Source organism: Psittacula echo (assembly GCF_963264785.1).
Source record: "Psittacula echo genome assembly, chromosome: 3".
Taxonomy (NCBI): Eukaryota; Metazoa; Chordata; class Aves; order Psittaciformes; family Psittacidae; genus Psittacula; species Psittacula echo.
Genome location: NC_137736.1, coordinates 7,406,863 through 7,427,054, shown reverse-complemented (window position 1 = coordinate 7,427,054; position 20,192 = coordinate 7,406,863). Strand labels below are relative to the sequence as shown.

Here is a 20,192-nt window from a genome sequence, read left to right as displayed (position 1 = left end):
CACCTGATGTAGTGCACAAAAGCAACAACCACTGATCCCAGGTAAAAGGAGAGGAAACTCAGGAAGCTGAAGAACATGGCCTGGACATAAACAGACTCTGAGGAAAGAAACGGCATAGCAGACAACTCAGAGCAGAGACAGCCCCTCTCAAAGCCAGAGCTCCCATCCTGCTCTTCCCACCACCACCTGGTGGCAACACCCAACTCAAAACAGCCCCCCAAAGCCCATCTACTTTCCTCAAGAGGAATTGCCAGAATCTGTTGCAAGGTCTCCCCCCATTTCTTCACCCCAGCACTAGCTGGTCTGCCCATGAGACCACCCTGTGCCATACAGCACCTCCTGGAAGGGACCAGGGCTGCAGTTGGGTTTCGACTTCTTTGCTGGTGCTTTCTTCACCATCCCATCAGAGGGCTGCCAGCCCAGCCATACCCTTCTACACAGAAGTGCCAAGTAAAGGTGCATTGCTCTGCCCAAAGGCACTGACTTTTAACAGAGGGCACAATCGTCACTTGAAGGTTCTTTGTCCGCTGCAGGTTCCAGGTACGGTTGACATTCCCTGTGAGATGCAAAGTGTACAGCAAATATAAAAACAAACATTAAATCCCTGGCTCAGATCTTAGTTCTCTGCACTTGCAAAAAACACCAGCATCTGGCTTTTCACTATCATCTGTGTGTGGTTTTGCTCCAAACCTTACTCAAACTTATCAACATACATCCTTTTCTGTATGTTTTCCCCTTCCTCCCCATCCACAACCTGTTTTTCAGATGAGAAATCCCTCCTTGACCCTTCCATACATTGCTCAGGTCTGAATACCTGAATCCAAAGAGCATCTTATCTCCTATTCATCTAGTCCCCAAAGCGCACTTTCTCTCACTACAGGTACTGTGACACCATTTTTCCTTTGGCCAAAGCTCTGCTGGCAAATCCCTTCTGTGCAGGTTGCTGCGCTAGTGACTGGCTCTGTTTCAGCAGGGCTCAGCACACCCTGCCAGTACAACTCTACCTGATCCTAAAACTATCAGCAAAGACACCCAGAAGGTGCCAACTCTCATTTTAGGGGTGAAATTGGGAGACAGGTAGAAGGAAGGGGCTGTAGAGGGAGCCCAGTATATTTGTTGGTTGCAGTCTAGTTTCCCATACAGGGGGAAGCCATCTGGCTTTGAGGATATGAATGTCCCCACTCCAGCTACAGCCACCACATGAGTGGTGAAGGCTTTGCTTTTACCACTGCACAAGAAGTGGACACAGTGTTTTCTGGTCGGGAAAGGCAATAGATTTGTTGATTGGTTGGGAAAGGCAGTAGAACAAAAGAGATTTTAAAAGTATCTGTGAAATTATTCTCCTAAAATGACTAATTTTTCCAAAAAGCTGTAAACAGCATTCCCTGGCCATCTCCCAAGACTCCAGTGGTTCCTCTGACAAGCGCATAACCCTAGTAAGCCAGGTGCTGTACCAGCCAGCCACCTCCTGTATTGGTCAGGACTTGTAACCTACCCAACAATATCAAGTTTATACTTCACTCTTCTTCACAGCTACTTGGAAGAGACAGAGCTATAAGACCATCCTGTGTCCTCCCACAGGAAGGTCCCAAAGGACTCCTGCTGCTCCATCAGCAACCAAATCCACCCCCCACCACAACTTACCATGAATAGAAGAAGGCACAGAACCCCCACAGGCATAATCCTCTGGCTTGATGACAAATACAATGAAGAACTGCTCACCTGGAAAATCCTTTCTCTGCACAGAAGGATAGAAGAGGACAGACTCCATGAGATGTGAAGGAGCCTCTCCCTCCAATGCAAAGCAGAGGCAGTGCTCCAAAAGGCCAGAAATCAGGTTTTAGTCACTGGACAGGCAGCAGCATTCCAGAGACCTGCCTGTTCTGCACAGAGCTTGGCTTCTGGGAGTGTTCCCCTCCTTGTTGCTGACAATAAGCTGACTGAGTTCAACACCATGCAGTACAGCAGTGGCCCAGTACAAGCAAGCTAATACTAATGCATTTATTTACTTTAAGTAGTGCAAACCATCTACATAAGCTTTGCTTATTACAAAGGCTCTACTACCACCACTCAATGGTAGAAGAGCCTGGTTCAAACACAAAGCATCTGGCTGCAGCCACTCTGATCTAGAACCTCAGTACCTAAAGCATAACACACCTACCTAAGCAAACATAAGCAAGGTTTTGTAATAAAAGGTAATATCACTTCTTCCACTTATATCAGCTGACCTAAAAAGCAAAAGCTCACAGCACACCAGAATCAAAAGCAAGCTAGGAATGCATAGGACAAGCCAGTAAAACAGACAAACAAAACCAAAACTAACCAAAACCAACACTGGGACAAAAATCAGCTTCTTACCTGCACTGTTATGGCTGCCTGCTTAGTCATAGACTGGTAAACACCATTGAACTCCACATTATGGTCCAGGTCATATACTGGGCACTAAAACAGACACAACTAAGAATTAAACCAGGGGCAGAATCTGAACTAATTTCACAGGAAACCTGCAGGAGAACAGACAATGCACAACAGCAGAATAAAGGCCCTGCTCAGAGTAATAAGGGAAACAGAACAACCAGGACCCATTCAGAAGTGAGGAAAGCTGCTTTGAAGTCACCAGTTGTAGCCTGCACTCACTGATCTTGGCATTATCACAAGAGGGCTGCAGTTTAATCCTAGAAGCATTCAGTCAGATTGATTTTCCATCATTCCCACAGGGCAGTGCATATGCTCAGCTGTACACTGGTTGTATCATGCTTTGCAGCCTGTACTATAAACCAAGTGCTTGCCCTCATTTTACTCTTTCCCACCATTCTTAATATCTGGTAGGTTGAAAATCACCTGTCAGTCTCTGCTCCTGCCCTTCTACCATTGAAACACAAGGATGTGGGCAGGAGTTGATGTTACTCATTCCTCTCCTCACCACAGGTATTAAAGGTGACTGCCAGGACTTCAGAGCCAGCAGCCAAGGCTGCTGCACCTCTGTGCACCATCATGCACCTCTGTCACCATCATGCTGCTTCCACAATGCAGGTCCTTGCATCATTCAGGGAGTTGGGAAAGGAGGATAAATATAGGGCTATTCTCAGCTATAAGCAACAGCCAGCTTCTATGGCAGGGAACAGCTGATCTCCCCTTCCCATGAAAAGGGATGAGTAACTGCGTAAAGAGGAAATAGAATGGGAAAGGAGGAGATACTTCATGTCTGGAAGTCAGAAGCTCCCCATGCTGCCCTGAGCCAGGGGAAGGCTCCATCAAGGGAACAGCACTGTCCTCCTCCCTCAGCCACCAGCATCCCATCCAACACCACTCCATGGAGACAGAGACTCATGTCACAGTACAGCAATGTATTAAACCTCACAAGGGGAACATCCTGTGTACAGGCTAGAGAGAAACAGCTTGTTCATCTATTTGCAATAAAAATCTGGGTATAAGCTGCTTGAACTCAGCAGCCCTGTTTCTGCCTCCTTCCCACAGTTTCCATTCCTCTTTCAGGAGCTCTCTTCACCACCACCACACTAGGGCAAAGCTGTTCCCAGGTCTTTTCTCTCCATTGGAGCAGAGTCCCCCTCCACAGCAGGACACAATGCTCCAGCAGGCAACTCCTCATCCTTCTCTGCTCAGGCTTACCACAATGTCCTGGACGGAGACAACAGAGCATGGGTAGACTGCATCAGACACCACTTTAATGATGACTGAATCGACATCTTGAGGAAATCTGTACAGAAAATACTGAGGAGAAAGCAGAGTGCTGAGAGTTACGGTCCAGAAATCACCCCTGCCAGGAGCTTCATAGCCTTCCTAAGGTACCTGCACAGCCCAAGCTGGGCTTTGGGCTTGGATGTGAAGGCCTCTCACAAAAATTCAGATTTCAAATAATAGGACGTTATGCTACAGAAGAGCAGATTAAATATGTACAGACAACTCTCCCCCTTGCACAGCACGCTGTTAGACACACACACCTTGAACACGCAAGATAGAGCATAGCTTTGGCTCCCCTTAAGCTTTTTCCTACCTGATGAAGCTAAAGTGACTTCATTTTATACCCTACGCCATTTTATGTTGCCATGAACAATTTCCAGATGTTTCCATACTGCTAGCTGTATTTTATTTGAACATATCATAAAAGTTTCTCTCAGATGAATTGCCTCAAAGAGCGACTGTGAGAAGTATTAGGTCAAATGCTCGAAACTCTGTCAAGTGTTTGATAAATAAATGCCTGATATTAGTTGTAGGATTTAGGGTTTTTGGTTTTGAGGGCAAAGGGTAATGGGGGTTTTCTCTTATCAGTTCAGCTTTGAAAATAATTCAGCTATAGCTCTGAAAAAAACTGGGAGATGCTAACACCTGCCAATATTCCTACTTTTCCTCTGAGGGCAAGGAATGGTGAGGTTTGTGCTCTCATACTTTGAGCAGGCCCACAGGACAGTCTGTGGGGTCAGGAAATGTGCTTCCCTGTTCTAGCAAGGGTCTTTTCAGATTTGGGCAAAAGATGTCCCAGGAAACAGCATTATTTGCATCTTCTTCCATTAAAAGTTTGATGTCCTACACCACCTGGCTGCTGAAGGAGGAGGGCGTTTTGTGCCAGCAGGCAGGCTTGTCAGAAGGGCTCCCATCATCCTACCTGAAGCCCAGATGCAGCTGTGCAGGCTCACAGCCACAGTTTCCACGAGGGGTTGATGGGCACCTCACCCCACCACAGAGGTGAGTTGGCCCTTGCAAAGTGTTAGGTCTTTGAGGAAGTCACCCATGAGGACTTTCCTATCATCATCTTTTTAAGCCATGCTTATATCAGAGTACAGAGCTAACATAAGGGGCATTGAGACCTACAGTTCTCTGCTGCATAGGCTGTGAGTGGTATAAGCACATTCAGGCAATACTCCTGACCTATACAATCACTTCTAATTTCTCCTTCTCCCCTAAGGCATGAGCTGGGTTCCAGCCAACAACTCCTTCAGTTGTCCTTCAGTCTTTTTCCAGTCTTAGGGCTATGCCAACACCCATATAGATAGATTTTGAATTGCCTTCTTTTCTTTCCCCCTGCAAACTACTTAATACTTTGATATACAAAAGCCTCAGCACTATAGGAATGAAGAAGCACTCATCTTCTGCTCTCTAACATTTGATGACTTTAATTACAGACCAATCTTATATTATAAATTGTGAAAAATAACAGACCAAAGTCACAAAGTTAATTCCAGGCCAGATCCTAAGGACTCAACATTCAAATTACAAGATCCTAAGTAACAAGGGGTTTATAAAGAGTCACCACCATTCCCTATTGCTTCTATAATATAAAATACTGCATGTAACTGCAAACCAGCTTAAGACATTTGACAGCAAAAAAGATTAGCTGGAATGCCTGGTAATAGGAAACCTAAAATTAAGTGGTGTTACTAACAGTGATAGTACAAACAGAACTGGAGTACCAGACAGCCTGGGTAAATTACATACTTCCCCAGTTCTAAGAGCTCCTGTATCACTATAGTTACTGCCAACAGCATTTTCATTCAAGAGAGGACTTGTAGTATCTGCAGGGCTCTAAACAGGGCTGCTCAGCTGGATGTGCTGAACATGTGTGCAGTCTTCTGAACTAATAACGAGGCATTTAATTTAGCACCTCCCAGGTCACCTTGCTGCCATGAGCAAGGAACAGCAGTCTGAGTTCTGCTGTATCATTAGCTTATTTATTTAGGTATTTATTTTTCTTCAGTAAAGACTGCATCTTGGCAAGTCACACTCAGGCAATTGAACCAGCAATGGCTGGAACAAGATACTGGTGCACACCATCTCCTTTCTCATTAACTATAGCAGTCCAATGGCCTCTGGCCTTCTGTACATTTCTGGAATTTCCTGAACTACAGACACTACTCATTTGCTCTGGTCATGGTTTTTTGGTTTACTTAACTGCTTTGCAAGAGGACCCAAACATGCCCCTAGAGGGGCTAAAGCACTGTTACCTCTTCCCTATATCCACAGAAAATTCAAGAGTGAGGAAGTTTCCCTGCATCCTAAGAGAAATGACCTAGTCATGTAAGGCTTTTGCTATCTCTAACAAAGGACTGCATCAACCATTTGGATGCGGTAAGACACACAGTATACCTCCTTACCTGGGGCTGGGAAGGGCTGGCAGTGAAGTTAAATGCTTTGTTGGTCCTACAAAAGAAATGCCAGCATGTTGAAGTGTAAAACTTTCAGAGCTGGAACACACAGAAAATACCTTTAGATTAAGCAAAATAAAACATAATCTCCTTTTGTTGTTCTGGGAAGGAAAAAGGGAAGAGTCAGAAGATTAACCGAATCCCTGTGGAATAGATACATGAAGAAATTACATTTGTGTTCTCACATCCCAGCTTACTCAAGTTGGAAGTTCTCAAGCCTGGTGACTAGTAGCTCATACGCAATATTAAACGGTGCCATGGAAGCAACGTCCACAAATATGATCTGGTCAGAGGATCCTGTCTCAGGTGTTGGCTCAGAGGGACAGAGGGTACGACTCACTTCTTGGTAATTGTAGGTCCTCTGATAGCTACAACAGCCAGGGGAAGGAGGGAAGGGGAAGTTGGATGGAGAAGAGAAAGAAAGCAGTTAAAAAGTTGTTTGGCAGTTCTAAGAATGACATAATCCCCTGCTTGCATAACTGAAATACTAATCTGAAAGGCCAAGATTATCGAGCCTTTTATTCAGAGCTCAAACTCCACCTCTGCTGCATCTCGTGGCTTGCATAAGGGAATAGCCATCCCCAGCATTTCACTTCCTTCAAGGCTGCCTGCTCCATCTGCAGATCTAGCACATCTGCCATTTGCTGGAGGCAGAGAGAACAACAGCAGCCCAGGACAGCCAATGCTGTAAACACCCCCTGCAAAAGACTGCAGGGTATCTGCTGCCAGGCACCAGCATTTCAGTGACAGGATGAAGCTTCCCATCTCAGGTGGTCTAAGGTGCTTGCAAAGTCTCAGTACCTGCAGCCTAATGAGCTTTGAGATTGCTGAAGATACATAGCAGCATCACTTTCACAAAGAAAACATTCCCAAAACAACCACCACCAGCCATAATAGACTCAACTTAGGTGTACCTGAGGTGAGAAACAGAGGAGAGCCCTTATTGCCCAAACGCACTGTAACACAGCAGTTAGGGTGCTCTTCTGAGAGCTTGTTCAAACCCTGCTCTAAACTAGAGCACAGGAACTACTTGCACATACTGTAAGCAACTGTGGAAGTGACAATAATGCTGTGTGGTAGATTCACTGACTTGCAATACAGGCAGATCCCCAGCAGACATGTATGAGAAACCAAGCAGGCTGCCAACTAAGAGGTCACCTACCAAATCCTAGTCTTCCTGTGTTCAGCTGACAGTTAGCAATCACACTTTGCAACCACGCCCTGTGGTCTACACAAGCAGCAAGATGTAGCACTCCAGGAAAGCTGATGAGGGATACAGCTGGCAGACAAGTGTGTTACAAGGAAGAGACTCCAGTACTTACAGGCCTCGAAAAATTAGTGGGACCTGCCATGACAGCACTCCCTTCTGTTGACGAACTACAAACAAGACGGGATATTGGAGGTTCTCAGAGCTGCTGTTCACATACACCCGCACTGCATCAACCTGTGGGAAGAGAAAGGAAAGTCAGATGGGTGTTAGCCGAAGGGGAAGAACAAGACAGCTTCAGAGCCAGGTGGGAGAAGCCTGCCCCCCCTTCCTCAGTCTGACCTAGATGCTGGCAATATCCACAGGGAGATCAACACTGTCACTGCGCTGGTTATTCAGATACGGAGGTCATTTATAGAAATGCCTCCTTGCTGCCACTCTAATCCAGAATCACAACCCTGTCCCCAGGTCAGAGGTGACTGTCAGACAAGACAGAATGGACAGATGCAGCAGACGTAATAAGACATTCACTTACCCAAATGGGAGCAACCTGAATAACTTGTGTTATAAAAGCAAGCAAACAGACACACAAAACACAGACCCAAGGCTACAACTGAGAATTTTCTTGCTTGGACTCTCATGTACCCAACTCAAACAACATCATGGAGTCAAAAAAGATTGAAGCCAACATTAATAGTTAGGAATGAAAAAGCAAGTTAGCAGCTAACACCTGGCTCTGCTGTAACTGATAGCGAGATGACCATAACCCATACATACACCACCTAACAAAACAAGAATACACTGCTGACTGCCCTCAGCTACACAAGGAAGGCTGCTTTGGGTTGTGAGCAAGGGTTTTAATGGAACCCACTGCACCAGCAACTGGAATTTCTCCTTACATTATCTGGCCACCACACGATTGCAGAGGTACGTACGGCTGTGGAGTAGAATGCCCTCAGTTTTCTATTTGCTTTGAGAAGCAAGCAAGCAGTCTGTATGCACCAAATGGCAATGCCGCTGTTTCCATGTGAAGAGAACATCCCTTCAGCTCTCTCTCCAGAGCTGCACACATAGCTCAAGAAAATATGAGAATGCGTAACTTATCAGAAGAGATAGTACATCTCTGTTGATGACATTGATGGCTGATGACATATGGATGATACGATGTGATATGAGAGCATATGAAGTAGATAAGAGATACACATTTTAAGCCCACCACATCTTGAAAAATTAGAATAGTCTCTCACTTGATCAGTGAAACACAGATATCTCAATTGTATGTCCTCCAAGAACAGCAAAAGTAGAAAAAACATCCAGAGTTAGCAAGGTAGCAGAAGAGCAGCTACTCTGGATGGCAGCTTATGCATACACTGAGCAAGTACCTTCACAGGTAGCTCACCGCTGGATAAGACAAGCCCTTAAATCCAAAGAGGACAGGCATGCCTTGAAGCCTAATTTCTTTCAGAGCCTCTATCAAGAACCCATTTTGAAACAGCAATTCCTGCCCTAGCCGGAGACAGTAACTCACAGCACTTAACATGACACAAGTATCCCATCCTCACCTTTTGTAAATTTACGGTATCTTGCTCAAGGCAAAGTTGCTCAGGGCTCAGTCAGGTTCTGGGTATCTCCACAGATGGAGACTCCACACGACCTCTCAAGCAACCCGTTCCAGTTTTTGACTGCCCTCACAGTTAAGAAAAAAGAAAGAATGAAAAAAGTTCATGCGGAATTTCCAGTGTTTCAGCTTATTGCCGAGACTCAAGTGTGCAAGAAGAGGCAGAAGGGCACAAGCAACATGTTCAGAGATTAACTTGTGGCAGTGCTAGAGACATTCAAAGCCTGAGACCTGCTCCCTGTATAGTTTGTACTGCATGACCCTCAGAAACATCAGGTTAAGAGGGACGGTGTCATAAAGGCTGCAGCACACAGCTCTGTCCCCTTCCTGCTGCAGTACTGAATGGCCGAGAAGCTACCGCATTTGCAACTACCTGGGGTGCGTATTTCCCTCCCAAGTCACACCCCTCCGGCTCCTTCCAGCAGTTGCCCAGCAATACTCTGCTCCCCAGATGACAGATACAGGCAGCACTCAAGCAACCCACTCTCCTCCTCCTTCATGCTCTGCTGATACCTCACCTGGAGCCCCTTGCCTGTTTTTTGAACCCTGGTGCTCCTCAAAGCTCCAGTGTTTGCAAACAGACCTCAAAGCAATTTTGTTCATGCAATTCCATGAATTCTGATCCCAAGGTTGTTATAAAATTAGTGGAAGTGACCTCCTCAAGACGAAACCTCCATCTAGCCTAATCTTTGATCCTGATGAGCAAAGCTTGTGCAGAATGAGTCTTGGAGGACACTCCTTTTGCACCGAGGCAGGGGCAGGACTGCTTCAGAGACTTCTGCTCCTCACATTCCTTCCCATTGCCAACCCTCTGCCATGTGCGACTCCTCTCTTCAACAGCCAAGCTGATGGCAGTTTTGTTTCTCAGATGAGTGACCTTGAGTTATTTTTCTGTATTTCAAGGTGGCCAGAGCAGTCAGACAGCTGAATAAAGAGAGGGCTCTCAGCACTATATGAAAACGTGTTAGACCAGGAAAGACAAATATTTGTACTTTGTTTCTATCACCACCCTGGAGATAGGGGGAGGGGGAAAAAAGGAAAGAAATAAACATAAGTATATCTGAATTCCATACTCTAGATTGGAACAGGCAGAAGGAGCCAGGCCTGAATTCACGCAGCTGAACAAGAGCAACATGGCTGCAAACATGAAGGAAAACAAATCAGACTCTTGTTGACACAAAAGAGTCCTTGGACTGTTTATTAAGTCTGCATTTCCCACAGAGATTACACATCAGCTTAAGACTGTGGGGATGTGAATTTAAGGGCAGGCAGGAGGTTGCAACAAGAGTTCCTGCTGCAAGCAAAGCTTTTCAAGAGCTTTCCTGTGGATTCCTTTCCACCACCTCACACCAAGCAAAGCCTTCGAATCACACCAGGGCTCCGCCACATTCTCTGCCGCACCTACACACAAGCCACTCCTTGCAAGACCTCTGGGGATCATCAGTCCACATTGCAGCAGCGCTTGGGTATGGACCTGAGAAGGCACCAAGCCAAGCCAGTGGGCAGGGAACACATCCAGCAAGCACACACAGAGGCTGCTAGTTACAATGGAAGGTCTCAGTGCAGGGTGCGTCTGCAAATGCCACGGAACTGCTGCTGTTGCACAAGAAAGAGGTGCTTCATCTTACGTAAACCCCAAAATTAAGTGAAGTAGGATGCAGTTGGATGGGCTGCAGCAATTGAAGCAATGAATGAAGCACACAGTTGTCAGTGCCAAACTAAGCTGCTCTTCCCACTGACAACACAACAGTGGGAAGCTGAGACCCTGAAGGAATAGATACAAGACAGTGAGAGGCATTACAGAACCTCTTTCCTGCCCTCTTATGAGATATGAGCACTACTTCTGTCTGACAGCAAAATAAATGGAGCTCAGAGCAGCATTCCCTTTCAGCCTTTCTCTGTCTGACTTTGTGCCCTAACATCAATAAGTCTGAATTGCCAAAAGCCATCTGTCAAATAACCTTAGCCCACAGTTTTCTTCCAGCATTTCTGCCAGGAGCATTAAATACCCAAAGCAGCCTAAACTAAGCAGCAGACTCAGTATGTCAGGCACAGCCTCAGCCACATTAATGTAATTGTTCCAGGATTCATAGTTTTCATTTCAGAGTTCCACTTTGTGCAAACATGCTCTGTGGATTTACAATCTGCCGTGGTCATTCCCAGGAGTTCACTTGTTTGCAAGAGTATCTGTGCAGCATAAATGGAAGACAAATACATAGCATGTTAATATTTACCTTTTCCTGGTTTTGAAATCTTGTCCTCTAACCAACGTCACTATGGAGCCTCCAGGACAGCCAGAAAGAAAAACCAGGAGCTGGCATGCTGGATGAAGGAGGTGCCTGTTCCTGACCACCCTCAGGCTTCAGGAAGACATTAAAAGAAAATAAGTTCTTTTTTTTGAAGAGCCAGTTAAGAAACAAACTGTTCTCTAATAAGTAGCATCTTCCTAACCCACAGGAGCTGGAACTTTGCGTTAGGGCAACCCTTGAAATAAGTGTGTTTAGAACCTTCTCAAATCTGCTGCCACTCCAAGCTCACAGTGATAACTCCAGGGGATTACTGTCACAACACCAACATCTGGTTCTTTCTTGGCTCCCAGGTTCTTCACCTCAGTGACACTTCAGATGTGGACTGAGTTACATGTCCTACATGTTGCCTTCATCTCTTTGTTTAAAACCATTGTTCATTTGTTTTAAAACACACTGAAGCAGCTGTTTCCATGCCCAAAGAAAAACATAAGCATAAAGAAATGAAGGCTGTTTCTGAAATCCTGTGTTTCTCTAAGTACACACAGCAGAAAATAACATTTGCTTATGCAAACACACTAAACTATATTCTCAACCCCAGCAGATGGCACACCCTTGCAATACAGCTTTTACAGGCTGCACTTTCACTCCCTAAATATCCCCCAAAAGAGCAGATGAAGTCTGTATAGGAAAAGCTTTCTACCCAACAACTTCTGCAGAAGTTATTTAAGGACATTTCAGGCTCCACTTACAATGCAAACATTTGTAATACAAATTGCTGCACTGTTCTTGGAAAGGGTTCAAACCCAGGAGAGACACTTTGATGAAGTTACCCTTATTCAGCAAATTTTTAGGGTTTTAATTGAAACATTTTGGGAGTGGGAAAGGGGTGGCAGGGGGGAGGGACACAGACAACAAAACCTGAGTGCCTTTGGTTTCAAACAACAGGGCAGCCCAACAAGAGGGTGATTTGAAGATTAAGAACAAAATCAAAATTCAAAAGAGATGCTTCAGTTCAGTGGTAAATCATCAGGCTTGACAGCATCAATTTACACATTAGAAATAGAACTAAAGCACTTGCCAGTACCAAAGTGACCATCTGAAGGTCTGCAGGCCACTCTGCAAGAAACCGGAGTGTATCTCTCAGGCTTTTTTCTTAAAGCCTGCAAACTGATATCCTCCTTCAAGATGTGCTCTCTTTTTCCCCTCCAAGTAGGGAAACCCACAAAGAACAAAACCCTACAATGTTAAATAATAATTTAAGTTTGAAGGGTTCTCAGGTGGGCACACAATCCCATCCCCAGCTCAAAGCGAAGCAACCTCCCACATTGCTCTTTCACTGACGATTGCCAATTTTTGCCAGAGCCAAAGTTTCCAAGACTGTGTTTTCTGCTGCAGAAAACAACAGTCCAGCTTGTGTTTTCAGCACTTCCCCACTCCACTTCTCTCATAGTTTACTTTTGCTTTCTTCTGTAAGCAAGAGCTTTTCACACAGGGTGAGGGGCGGCCAAGAAACCCCACTGAGAAGCAGCAAGAGCATTCCAAGTGCTGTATGCTCTACACTGCTATGCTGTCATCTCCTAGGGTTGGTTGTTTCCTTTAAAGGAGATTAATTAGATATACAAAAGTTATTCCAAAAGGATTCTGTTGAACCTCGCTTGGCTTCAGACTTCATATAGTAGAACTTGCTTTGATTTTTCTTGATCTGATATTGTGCCAACATTTCTACCTCATAAGAAATTTAATACTAGGCTCCAGAAATGGTGTGCTGAGGCCCTTCCAGCATCCTATGGTGAACAGACTAGTTCCAGCAACCAAAAGGTAACAGTGTTCAGGTCCTGGAGACCCTGCATTAACAAAAGCTCTACTGACCTTAGGAGATCTTCTTGTTCAAACATTCATAGTCTTCCCAACTTGTGTTTTACCTCCATCTTTGTGGCTAAAATGCTGGGCTTCCACTCAGCATTACCAGATGACAAAACTTTACCTGTGCTCCCCAATACAGCTAAGGTTCAGCCACCCCCAAACAGAAGATAACAGTTTTATTGTATGCATGGAATAGCTGTGGGCTGAAACTTGAACTAGAGCCAAGGCTAACATTATGGAGACGACGCACAGGAAAGCAAGGGCATACTTTGATGTAGTTTAGTTCCCGCCTGAAGAGTTCTATACATGAAGCCCAAAACCAGGTGAAAAAATGGTTCCTAGAGTTGTTATAACAGACATGGCTGCTGCTAGAGTGGGACCTACATTCACCTGTGAAGCAGAAGATTTGATCACTGCCATTTATTAAACCAGATTGCCCTGTGTAGCAGATCAAGGAGTTTCCCTGTAGCTATGACAGATGGCTTTGGTCTGAGCAAATGACTCATCACAGAACCCCAGAGGGTGAACTCGAGTTCTGGCTCTTTGCCCAGAGCAAAGAAGTGCAGCTGCCATCTACACCTGGGATATAAGAGACCCATTCACTAGGGGACAGAGGAATCCAAATGCGTTATGACCTCTGGGCTGGAAAAAGCACTTGGTCTCTATTAGAGGGTCACAAAGCTTAAGACATCAAATTGAAAGACTTCTGTTCTTGCTAGTGTTGATTCCCCTCTTCCTTTAGAACAGCCAACTTTTTCACATCTGCAATCATAAAGGAAGGAAAGGTAATGATGTTAGCAACCCCCCATGGTGGCACACAGCCTCTCTCATTCACTGAGAGTAATTCTTTCTTAGTTACCATCCCTCAGATAGACTCCACATAGAAAAGAGTCACTCCAGAGCTACACGTCCTCATAGGAAGGAGTCAGTCCTGAGCTACCCATCCTCATTGGAAAGAGTCACTCCAGAGCTACCCATCCTCACAGGGCACAAGAAGCCACAGCTTAATCTACTGTCAATCACAGCTTACAGTAAGGCTGGGCCATATGGTAACTGATACTGAGGCTCTGTTCCTAGTCCTGGCAAGGGAAGAGGAGGAAAATATCACCCACTCTTTCTCCTAAAATAGGTGCAGCCCACTGCTCAGCTTGAGCTCATCATATAGGTGCAGCCCACTGCTCAGCTTTTGGGCTCATCACAACTAAGATGCACTGCATGAATGTCCAAGAGCTGTGTTTGGATTACAGCAGCTTTGCTTACAGATGGAAAGATGGAAACTTGTTCTCCCAAGAGATACCTGGACTGTAGTTAGAAAACCAAATATCTCCCAAATCATGCCTTCAGCTGACCTGAGCTCCAAATTAGGAAGAACTTTTGTCGTCTCCAGCAGCCTTCTTCCTCACAATACTGTCCTACGCCACTTGGGACCTGGTACAGGAAATACTCGCATGCACAATATTAGTGGTATTTGTGTTTTCAGCAAATCAACCACTAGTAACTACCAGAGCTTACAGAGGTGGAAAGAGTCATTCACTTTGAATTCCTTTGGTACTCACACACACACCTTTTTTTTTCCTTTTGGAAGCCTTTGTATTATTGCAAGCACAGAACTAAGCAGGTTCTCTCACTTGTCACATAAAGGCTTCTCCAGTCAATGGTAAATCTACTAGAAACATTCTACAACTCTTGTTCAGTCTTCTGGGTAGGAACACACTGCACAGGCAGCTCCAGCAAATCAGTTCTTCTTGCTTCCACCCTCCCAAGTAGGGACATGTTGAGTTTGTTGAATTGGAGATGTTCATGAGTGTGCTCATTTTTTCCCCATCCTGAATGACCCCAGTTTAAACACTACTAAAACAAGTAATCCTATTTGCTCAAGTAACTGTTAACCAGACTTGTGATAGTGCACATCTGCCTTTGCTGTTAGAACACAGGTGCACAGAGACAGGCACAACAGCTGGGTTTATTACTGTCCTTTTTACACTCACAGTTAAACATTAAACAGCTGTGCAGAGGGGAAGATTCCCAAGTGCAGCCAGGAGGAGAAGGGAACTAGAAATGCAATAAGGCTACCCCAGAACAAATGGAGACTTTCTGCCACAAGGAAGGAGTTTCTCACGTCCCTCTGTTCACAGGCCATCTCGAGAAGACCCTTGCAGCACAGGTGCTTCTCCTTACACAGCTTTATCCTCCAGCTCCACCTCAGGAATTAAGTCCTAAATCCTAGCTGCCAAGTACAAAAAAGCCTGACAGCTCCTGCCTCAAGACACGAGATGAAGTTTGCATAGCACATAGGAGGATTTTTCCTGCTCCGCACACACAGAGACCTGGCAACGTATATGTGCGTAAGAGTTCCAGCTAGGTGACTTGGACAGCATACGGGTAACCTTATTTTCATTTTACACATCCAAGAGTTGCACAGAAGGGAAGTCACTTGCCTGTCTCAAAGCAGCTGTGCTCCAGAGGCCTAAGTTGTACTTTCTTCACCTTGTACCCATCTACTCATGAACAGTCTGATAGGACTTGCTTTTCCCCTTCCCTTGTGCATGCATACTTGTATCCCAAGGAGGAAGGAAGATTACGTGGATGAAGAACATCCTTTGAGATCAGGCAAGCACAACACTTCTCAGAAAGTGGTAAGTCTCTAAAGCACCAAACAGGATGCTCCATCCCTGGCAGTGTTCAAGGCCAGGCTGGATGGGGCTTTGAACAACCTGGTCTAGTGGAAGGTGTCCCTGCCCATGGCGGGGGTGGTTAGAACTAGATGAGCTTTAAGGTCACTTCCAACCCAAACCATTCTCTGATGCTATGGTTCTACAATACAATTACCTCCTTTCTCTCATCTATCATTCAAGCACTGCTCTATCCAGCTGCACTGTCACATGTGCCCAGGCAGCCATAGCACATGTGCAACCAGAACAAATCCAAAGTACTGATGGGTCACAAGCCAGCTCTTACATCTTACCCTTGGCTCCATGTCACCCCGTGCTTTGTAGGCCTGCCCTCATGAGGGAGAACAGCAGAGAGGGGAAACCAGCAGAATTCACAGCTCAGGAAAAAAAAAATCCCTGTTTCAGAGCCAGACCACTCTGGTCCTGACTTTGCTTCAGAGAGAAAGCCATTAAACTCATCCACTGCAGCCCTTCCACATAGAAAATGCTCTTTTTATTAAATTATATTTCCTGTAACTAAGGTTAATGGTCCATGTGGTATCTGCCTCAAGGTATCAGAGGCTTCTGGCTGACCTGCCATCAGCACAGACAGGAGATGAGAAAGTCCAAGATGAGCAGAGCGCTTGCAAGTGGCAGGCAATCGGCAAACTATGGCTGACATTCCACTCGCTAAGAGTTCAAGGCTAAAGACTCCAGTGGAAGGCAAACACCAGTACACCGAGTTTTTGCAGGACTTGCATTCCTTCAGAAGATCCAATAACTACCCAGAAGACAGCACATCCCTAAGTATCTACAGAACTTTTGCACAAGAAATACCTGCCCACAAGAGCACGGTCCCAGATTAAAATCAAGATTTCCACTATCAAGCTTCTAAACCTTGAACAATCCTCATCAGCAGGGAGATGCAGGACCACCAGAACAGATCAACCTCTGCCTCTGACCAGGCTGGCAAGAGGAGACCCAGCCATGTTTGCCTCTCATTAGTTCAGGGCTGCAGTGGGAAGGGGGCTGTGCATACCTGCAGCCATTATCCCAGTTAGGCTAGGCACCTTCTTGCAGGCTTCTGCTTCAGCTCAGGATTATAGCATCTGTAAGGGCTTCTCAGTGAGGAACCATAGAATGGGTTGAGTTGGAAGGTAACTTTAAAGATCATCTAGTCCAAACACCCTGCCATGGGCAGAGGGACATCTTCACTAGATCAGGTTCCTCAAAGCCGCATCCAAATTGATTTTGCACACTCCCAATGATGGGGCATCCACAACTTCTCAGAGCAGCCTGTTCCAGTGTCTCATCACTCTCATTGTAAAAAAATTTCCTCCTTACATCCAACTCAAATCTATCCTCTTTCAGTTCAAAGCTGTAGCCCCTTGTCCTGTCACTACAGACTTGTAAAAAGCCTGTCGTCATCCTTCTTATAAGACCCCTTTATATACAGAAAGGCCACAATAAGGTCTCCCTGGAGCATTCTCTTCTCTAGGACCTTCTCTATCCTCATAACCTGTTCTGGGCATCCCTCGCCAGAAAGCCTGGAACAGGCCATCTTTAAGTGGTCTTTCTCCTCCAAATTAGGTTTCACAGCAGGAGCTGGTTGCATGGCCCTTTCAAAGCACATTCCTGGCAGTGCTTAGACAGTTCTGCATTAAAAAAATATTAAGCCTCAAACCAGAGGTTTCTCATCTTAGATATGCCATTGACCTGCTCAGCATCTCTGCAGAGATTTCACGTTCCAGCACACAGGAACATGGAGATCAGTCCACTAAAGTTTATGCTTAAATGCGGCAGTAGTCTGGACTAGGTGGCTCTTCACAGCCATAGGAATGGTCTAGTGCCTGAAAGTAGCCATTGAGCAGCAGATGCATTTCGACGCCCACAAACACCACAAAGCAGCCATGTGCTCCCTGCCTGCCTCCTCCCACTCTGCCGTCACCCTAGATCTCCTTCTTTGTGGAAGGTGTCTGGCAAACACACATTAACAGACATTAAATCAAAAGAACTAGATTCATTTTAGCTGCAGTCAGTACTTGAGCTGTCACTACTAACAAGCCCTACTAACACGTAGCCTGCCAACACACCCTCATCCTAATACCCGGTACCTGTAACACCTGAAACAGCCTAATGTACATCACCACCAGCTTTCACACAGAGGCTCATGCCCAAAGCGTGCTTTTGACCTACTGGGTTCAGTAGTGACACCTAAGAGGTAAATAATGCTGGGCTCAGTTGCATCACAGCCCTGACACACAATTCGTGCCCCATAAATACCAGCTGCATTTTATTACATAGTAACACACATAACAGAAGAAAGGGGAGTCTTTAAAGCTCTGGAATTTCATAGTAAAGCAAAGCCTTCCAAAAGGATAGTTACCACTACTTCCCGCTGCTTCACCTCTTCCCCCTTTTATCATGCTCTCTACCAACTCCCTTCATATTGAAACATGACCAATACAGTGTGGGAAAAGCAGTATTTTCCAATTTTTCGTGTCCTGTGCAGCTGAGGACAGGAGCAAAGATTCATTTGCCTGGTTCACCATCTTTTTGGTTCATCAGAACATCCTGCTCAGCAATTAACACCCAATCCAAACAACGGGGGCAGTTTCCAAGGTACCACTTAGCTCCTTCAGACAAACACGACATTAAAAAGGAGGGGAAGGGGAAAAAGCCGCAATAGCTGACAGGTTTCCTCCCCCCATCACACAGCCATGGCTTTAGCATTGCTGCTGGGCAGCCTCCTCACATCGCACCTTACTTGGCTCACCTTCCAGGGGAGTGCACCCTGATCCTACGGGAGTGCTCAAGTGTGGGAAATGGTATTTAAAAAGGCTTATTAACTGCACAAACACACACACCCCTTTTATATAGAGAGATATATATTAGGTAGTACTTTTAATTCCCTTCTAGATTTTAAGCCCGTGTTGCTGCTGGCAGCACTGGCTATCAAACCCTCATGTCGGAGGCTGCACTGCCTGCCCTGTGTCCTCTGGCCCCACAGCCCCATGTGCGCCGGCCATGCCAGGGAAGCCGGCGGGAAGACGAGCAGAGCCCACCGGTGCACCGTGACTGGCTCCCGCGGCGGCAGGAGGATGCAGGCAGGACCCTGGCCGCAGAGGGGCAGCCCGGCCCGCTCCCGCACAGCGGCGGAACCGCAGCGGCGCCGGTTCCCCCCACCTCCGGCCGCATCGGCGGGAAGAGGGCGAGGGGCCCCGATGCATGCCCCTGCCGCAGGGAAGCCGGCGCTCCGCGGGACGCTCCTACCTGCCCAGGCTGGCTGCGGTAGGCGAAGGCGTAGACTCGCTCCGCGCTGATGTTCACGTTGCCCCGGTAGACACGGCCGAAGGCGCCGGGTGCGGGGCTGCCCTCGGGGCCGGCCACCGCCGCTGACGCTGCTGCTGCCCAGAGCAGGGCGCAGAGCAAAGTCCCAGGGACCGGGGCCGCTCCCCGGGCCATGGGCTCGTCCGTTCCCCTACCAGACCCACAGGGCAGCCTCGCGCCCGCCGACCGATACAGCACCCGGACCCGCCTCCCCCCGGCTGGGCGGGCGCCGAGCCGCTGTATTTGCAATTTAAATGAACAGCCCGGCGGCACGCGGGGGGAAGCAGCCCCACATCCCTGCCCGGGGAAGGACCCTTCGCAGCCCGGCCGGAGGCGAAGGGGAGGGAGGAAAGGGAAGGGAGGAAAGGGAAGGGAGGCCGGCGGGCTGGCCCCGGGGAGGAGGGTCTCCTCACTGTGCCCGGCCCCAAATTCTGAGCCGGCTTTGGCAGACGGTTGTCAGGGAGCATTTCCCCCTGGGGAGCTGTGCTGTGAGCTCAGGGGCACCGGCAGGCACATGGAGACGGGGCCGCGGCAGTGGCATCGGCGAGGCTTCAACACTCCCAGCCCACCGAGTCAGCGCTCTGCCGGCTTGCACCTGCAATGCATCTTGCACGGGGCCGTCCCCAGCCTTGATTTTGGCTGCTCGTAACTTTGGGATGAATGCCCTCTTCTTTTAGTTCTGTCCGAAGGTGTGAAAGGCTGCAGCAAAATGTAATTTCCTTAATTCAAGCATGGCTTGGTACATCTTGCATTCTTTGAGGCATTCATGAAACTGCTATGAGTGTGATACCCTTAACCTTTCCACAAGATGGGAGCGATACTGTTGGGCTGTGAAAGCACCAGGGGTCTCTTGCACGGCTTAACCCTCCCGTGTTCTGCTGAAACCACATCTGGGAAATGTGTCACATCCCATGGTGGAGTGATACACTTCTAAGTCAGAGAAAATAGAGCGTTAGTAAAAAGCAACCAGAAAGGTTTTTCAGACTGAGGATGAACTTGCAGGAGACCCCGTTTTATAAATCCAGTCTGCAGTCTCCAGCTGCGGTGATGCTGGCCACAGATGTTTTCCAAGCTTAGGTTTTGGCTTCAAGACTGAGAGATTTCCTGGGGGTC

At 46.9% G+C, this 20,192-nt stretch overlaps 1 protein-coding gene across 2 annotated transcripts in view; it reads right to left on the bottom strand.

Moving 5' to 3' along the window:
- The window catches only part of SIDT1 (SID1 transmembrane family member 1), a gene marked incomplete at its 5' end in the record, with an annotated part of 36,246 nt that extends 17,032 nt beyond the window's left edge, over positions 1-19,214 (bottom strand). For both annotated transcript variants that reach the window (XM_080613615.1, XM_080613616.1), the window contains 9 exons: positions 4-97; positions 485-556; positions 1,645-1,738; positions 2,359-2,442; positions 3,631-3,732; positions 6,111-6,156; positions 6,359-6,529; positions 7,484-7,605; positions 19,023-19,214. In XM_080613615.1, coding sequence (XP_080469741.1) covers positions 4-97; positions 485-556; positions 1,645-1,738; positions 2,359-2,442; positions 3,631-3,732; positions 6,111-6,156; positions 6,359-6,529; positions 7,484-7,605; positions 19,023-19,214 — 977 coding nt within the window. The remainder of the gene's footprint in view (positions 1-3; positions 98-484; positions 557-1,644; positions 1,739-2,358; positions 2,443-3,630; positions 3,733-6,110; positions 6,157-6,358; positions 6,530-7,483; positions 7,606-19,022) is intronic.
- Between the last annotated feature and the right edge of the window lie 978 nt (positions 19,215-20,192).